This window comes from Limulus polyphemus, unplaced genomic scaffold (genome assembly GCF_000517525.1).
Source record: "Limulus polyphemus unplaced genomic scaffold, Limulus_polyphemus-2.1.2 Scaffold11938, whole genome shotgun sequence".
Classification (NCBI taxonomy): Eukaryota; Metazoa; Arthropoda; class Merostomata; order Xiphosura; family Limulidae; genus Limulus; species Limulus polyphemus.
In genome coordinates, this window is record NW_013677548.1 from 7,658 (window position 1) to 13,723 (window position 6,066).

At 33.8% G+C, this 6,066-nt stretch overlaps 1 protein-coding gene across 1 annotated transcript; it reads right to left on the reverse strand.

Moving 5' to 3' along the window:
• Nucleotides 1–3,657: 3,657 nt before the first annotated feature.
• On the reverse strand, nucleotides 3,658–4,523 carry LOC111083893 (glycine, alanine and asparagine-rich protein-like). Its single transcript, XM_022380613.1, has 2 exons — nucleotides 3,733–4,523; nucleotides 3,658–3,670 (listed from the first exon to the last, which is right to left on the reverse strand). Exons 1-2 carry the CDS (start codon nucleotides 4,521–4,523, stop codon nucleotides 3,658–3,660), a joined length of 804 nt encoding a protein of 267 aa, XP_022236321.1.
• Between the last annotated feature and the right edge of the window lie 1,543 nt (nucleotides 4,524–6,066).

A 6,066-nucleotide genomic window follows, 5' to 3' on the forward strand; every position in this document is an offset into this window, starting at 1 on the left:
GCACTACATCCTTCCCTCCTCAAAGATCAATTTTTTGCAATTATTTTGATTTTATTTTCAAAACGGAAGGGGGAAGGGCGCCTGGATATTCCAAAATCAGCATTTTTGAAGCTGACAAACTTCACAATCAAGAAACATTATTTTATTTTTTAACGGCATCTTTATTTGTTGATTGTGGCGCCATCTTTGGTCAGTCTTCTTGTGCTATCATGAAATATAATGGTTGGAAAACTATCCGCAATCTTTCAAATCGCATTACTACAAGATATATATCTCTACCATCTCCAGAAATTCTGTTCAAGTTTCATGAACAACAAACCTTAACAGTAGAAATTCACTGTTAAACATCAACAAGACCATAAACTTAATTTTCTTAGTTTATAATAACAATAATGGCCATTTCTAATATGAAGTGTATCATTTACTGATTTGTATTCTAACTTTGTAAGTTTTGTTCTAACGTTTTTCAAAAAAACGTAGTTAAGATTTTGTTCCATCGTACATACAAAATATCCTATACTTCATTTGTATAAGGAATTCAATAAGATCAAGGACACAATGATGAACAGTAATTCGCCTTGTGCTTCTAGTATGCCCGAATGATGACACAATGAAATCGTATATTTAAATCTGAGTGAGGTGCATTATGTAGTTTCTGAAAGCTAGAAGGAAACACTGAGTGAAGTGTATTATATAATTTCTAAAAGTTATAATTTAACACTGAGTGAGGTGAATTATGTAGTAAAAAGAAAGAATTTAACACCGAGAAAAGTACAATATGTAGTTTCTGAAAGTTAGAGTTTAACACTGGGTGATTTGCAAAACGTAATTTCTAAAAGTCAGAATTTAACACTGAGTCAAGTGCATTATATAATTTCTGAAGGTTAGAATTTAAACCTGAGTGATGTGCAATATGTAGTTTCTGAAAGTTATAACTTAACACTGAGTGAGGTGCATTATGTAATTTCTGAAAGTTAGAAGGTAACACTGAGTGATATCCAATATGTAATTTCTTAAAGCTAGAATTTGACACTGAGTGAGGTGCAATATGTAGTTTCTGAAAGTTAAAAGGTAACACTGAGTGAGGGGCATTATATAATTTCTGAAAGTTAGAATTTAACACTGAGTCAAGTGCATTATGTAGCTTCTGAAAGTTAAAATTTAAGTCTGAGTGATGTGCAATATGTAATTTCTTAAAGTTAGAATTTAACACTGAGTGATGTGCAACATGTAGAATTTAACACTGAGTAAAGTGCTTTATGTAGTTTCTGAAAGTTAGAAGGTAACACTGAGTGTGGTGTATTATGTAGCTTCTGAAACTTAGAAGGTGATACTGAATGAAATCTATGATTTAATCTGTGAAAGTTGGAAGATAACACTGTATGAGATGTAATTTAACCTGTGAAAGATGGAAGATAACACTGTATGAGATGTGATTTAATCTGAAAGTTAGCAGATAATCAGTTTCTGAGTATTTAGAGAACAAAAAATGAATGAGTTCATAGAAGTGATAAAAGTAAGAAAACTTTAATTCTGACATATCATTCATATATTACACAATCAAATTAATAAGTAATAAATAAGTACAACATATTTAAAAGGTGAAAAAATGAGGCGTTACAAAACCATAACAATACATGCTACACATATGTACAATAACCTGTGTAAATGTACTACTAGAAGAAATGAGATGATATTAACCCACAAGACGTGATAAAGATATCAGAAATAACATTACATTTTGTGTAAGTCGGCCAAGATCTGTTGAGTAATTATTAACCTGCCTAACTTAAATGTCGTACCTTATTCATATCTAGTTACTGTACGAATAGGTGTTGTAACACTTACATACTGTGTGTATTGTCTCATTTTCTTATTTGACATCATAGTTGTGAAACAGGGGTACCCACATTAATCCAACCACCCCGACTTCTGTTGTCTTGAAGGTCTTCTAATAAGGCTTAATTTGGCTGTTAAACAATCACAAATATAGGTGTCAAACAAGACATGATTTTTAAAAACATTATGTATTATTACAACAGTAGGTCTCTTCGGGATGACCTACATAACATGAACTTCTGAACAGTAAAAGATCCCTCACCCTGAAAGACAGGAACCGGTTTGCCAAATGGAGAAGTTGTTATGTGCTAATTGCCGTTTGTCTGTCATTCTGGTTTCATAAATAATGTGATAAGTACCGTTTGTCTGTCATTCTGGTTAGATAAATAATGTAATAAGTATCGTTTGTCTGTCATTCTGGTTAGATAAATAATGTGATAAGTACCGTTTGTCTGTCATTCTGGTTTCATAATAATGTGATAAGTACCGTTTGTCTGTCATTCTGGTTAGATAAATAATTATATTGTTCAGAATAATGTTAGTATGGCTGGTGAGATGTTTCAACTTCGAACGGATATTACAGGTGTCGCTGTTGTTCATTTCTGTTTACATCGGTATTTAGAACATTGGCTTCCATCTCGAGACAAAGCTGCCAGTTTGAAGACACCCAACTTAGACTTCATCCAGTTCGGGACAAACGTATCAAAAATGCTGAAAAGAAATTTTGGATTCACTATTAATTCCTATTTGAACAAACTAGAATGGTAACTATAATATTTTACCAATTCCAGACACCAGAAATTACGATCACTTTATTAAATAAAACCTTTTCATTTCAAACGATCACCCAACACTAAATAATAACATCAACTCGTTCCTTTTGTCATTAATCTAATCAGTTCCAGATTCCCAATGTTTTTCTTTATTCATTATTATTATTAAAGATTCAGTGTTTATACTTATATTTAAACCTCTTTATAACGTTTTCTCGTAACAGTATTATCAATCATGTGCCTGTAGCACATTTTATAGTATATTTTGTTATGTTGTTACCTTTAACCCTTATTTTGCTTCTAAACTTTCGGTTGTATCAAAAACTTCTTTAAAAGCTGGTGTTTTGTTGTTGTTATGTAGTGAGAATATTATGGGTTAACTTTCTGAAGTTGTAATCAGCCATTAACTAAACTCAAACGAAACTAGGCACAAAGATAGTAAGCTTGAAGCTTATTTAATTTGTAACAATATAGCTTACTATCATATTTAAACATTGCTTCATCATGTATTCTTTCTGACGTCACTTATTAACACGTTAGTGTACTATCAAATTTAAATCGTGCTCGTTACTTGATCATAGTTGTATTCCCTCTGGCGTCATTCATTAACACTATAGTTTACTATCAAATTGAAATCGTGCTCGTTACTTGATCATAGTTGTATTCCCTTTGACGTCAGTTATTAACACTATAGTTTACTATCAAATTTAAATCGTATTTCTTACTTAACCACAGTTGCCTTCCCTCTGACGTCAGTTATTAACACTATAGTTTACTATCAAATTTAAATTGTGCTTTTTAATTAACCATAGTTGTCTTCCCTCTGGCGTCACTCATTAACGCTATACTTTACTATCAAATTTAAACGTTGCGTTTCTCTACTTACTTAATCCCAGCTGTCTTCCCTCTGGCGTCATTAATTAACACTATAGTTTACTATCAAATTTAAACGTTGCACTTTTCTACTTACTTAATCATAGTTGTCTTCCCTCTGACGTCACTCATAGTGTTTCCCAGTTCACAAATTATTCTATTCATGCAGTTTTCATCTTCCACAGCTGACCGATAGATGGAGTAATATTTCTCAAACTTCTTCCGATAGCCACTGAAGACGTCTAACATTTCACCTACTTCCCGCTTCCGGCGCGTGGAAGCGCTGGTTCCAGTTAGGCTAGTGACTGTGGGTAAGAGAAGTCCGAGACCGATCAGGCCCAGAATAGGCATTGCTAGTGAGTAAAGACCGAAGCCATTACTTGTTTGTTCAACGCCATAACCGCCGGCTCCGTTGCCATACTGATAGTTGAGACTGCTAGCGGAAGGCAAGTAGCCTCCGGCGTTACCTTGGAAACCTCCTCCATATCCCCCCGCGATTAGTTGGTTTACTCCGCTATCGAATCCATTATTTACACCATCAGTTCCAAACTGACCTGCGCTGGTACCTCCAAACTGGCCACCATTAAAACTTCCAAACTGACCAGAGTTAAGTGCTCCATATTGGTTAGCGTACGGTGAAGAGGTTAGATCCTGAGTGTCTGCAGCTCCCTGGTAAACGTCACTGCCTGAAGAACTTTGGACTGAAGTGGTATCGAAGTTGGACCTGACTGGGTTGAAACTGGACGCAGCGAAGGTCGGTTGTAGCTCAGAAGCAGAGATGCTACTGTCTTGTACCTTGGGTTTCTCCTGCACTGGGTAGTAGTAATAGTACTGACCTCTTTGGTTAGCAGATGCTGGCTGGTAACTCTTGCTAGAAGAATCCAGCCCACTTCCACTCGAAGCTTGACTAGACGCAGACGGAGAGTATACAGGCTGATGATTGCTGTCACTTGCTTTGGTATCTTCTCGTTTTGAAGAAGATCCTGAAGCAGCGAAGGTTAGGCCCAATAGCCCCAAAACAAAAACTAACTTCAACATCCTAAAGAAAAAAACAAAAACAAGTGAAACATACGATTGTGTCAATTTATCACTAGAAGTAACAAAGAACTTTATCACTACAAGTAACAAAGGACTTTATCACTACAAGTAACAAAGAACTTTATCACTACAAGTAACAAAGAACTTTATCACTAGAAGTAACAAAGGACTTCATCACTACAAGTAACAAAGGACCTTATCACTAGAAGTAACAAAGGACTTTATTACTACAAGTAACAAAGGACTTTATCACTAGAAGTAACAAAGGACTTTATCACTAGAAGTAACAAAGGACTTTATTATTACAAGTAACAAAGGACTTTATTATTACAAGTAACAAAGGACTTTATTATTACAAGTAACAAAGGACTTTATCACTACAAGTAACAAAGGACTTTTATCACTACAAGTAACAAAGAACTTTAGCACTACAAGTAACAAAGGGCTTTATCACTACAAGTAACAAAGGGCTATATCACTACAAGTAACAAAGGACTTTATCACTACAAGTAACAAAGGAATTTTATCACTACAAGTAAAAAAGAACTTTATCACTACAAGTAACAAAGAACTTTATCACTACAAGTAACAAAGGGCTTTATCACTACAAGTAACAAAGGGCTTTATCACTACAAGTAACAAAGGACTTTATCACTACAAGTGACAAAGGACTTTATTTACACAAGTAACAAAGGACTTTATCACTAGAAGTAACAAAGGACTTTATCACTACAAGTAACAAAGGACTTTATCATTACACAAGTAACAAAGGACTTTATCACTAGAAGTAACAAAGGACTTTATCACTACAAGTAACAAAGGACTTTATCACTACAAGTAACAAAGGACTTTATCATTAGTAGTAACAAAGGACTTTATCACTAGAAGTAACAAAGGACTTTATCATTAGAAGTAACAAAGGACTTTATCATTAGAAGTAACAAAGGACTTTATCATTAGTAGTAACAAAGGACTTTATCACTAGAAGTAACAAAGAGCTTTATCACTATAAGTAACAAAGGACTTTATCATTAGAAGTAACAAAGGACTTTATCACTATAAGTAACAAAGGACTTTATCACTACAAGTAACAAAGGACTTTATCATTAGTAGTAACAAAGGACTTTATCACTAGAAGTAACAAAGGACTTTATCATTAGAAGTAACAAAGGACTTTATCATTAGAAGTAACAAAGGACTTTATCATTTGTAGTAACAAAGGACTTTATCACTAGAAGTAACAAAGGACTTTATCACTAGAAGTAACAAAGGACTTTATCACTAGAAGTAACAAAGGACTTTATCATTAGAAGTAACAAAGGACTTTATCACTAGAAGTAACAAAGGACTTTATCACTATAAGTAACAAAGAACTTTATCACTAGTAGTAACAAAGGACTTTATCATTAGAAGTAACAAAGGACTTTATCACTATAAGTAACAAAGGACTTTATCATTAGAAGTAACAAAGGACTTTATCACTATAAGTAACAAAGGACTTTATCACTATAAGTAACAAAGAACTTAATCACTAGAAGTAACA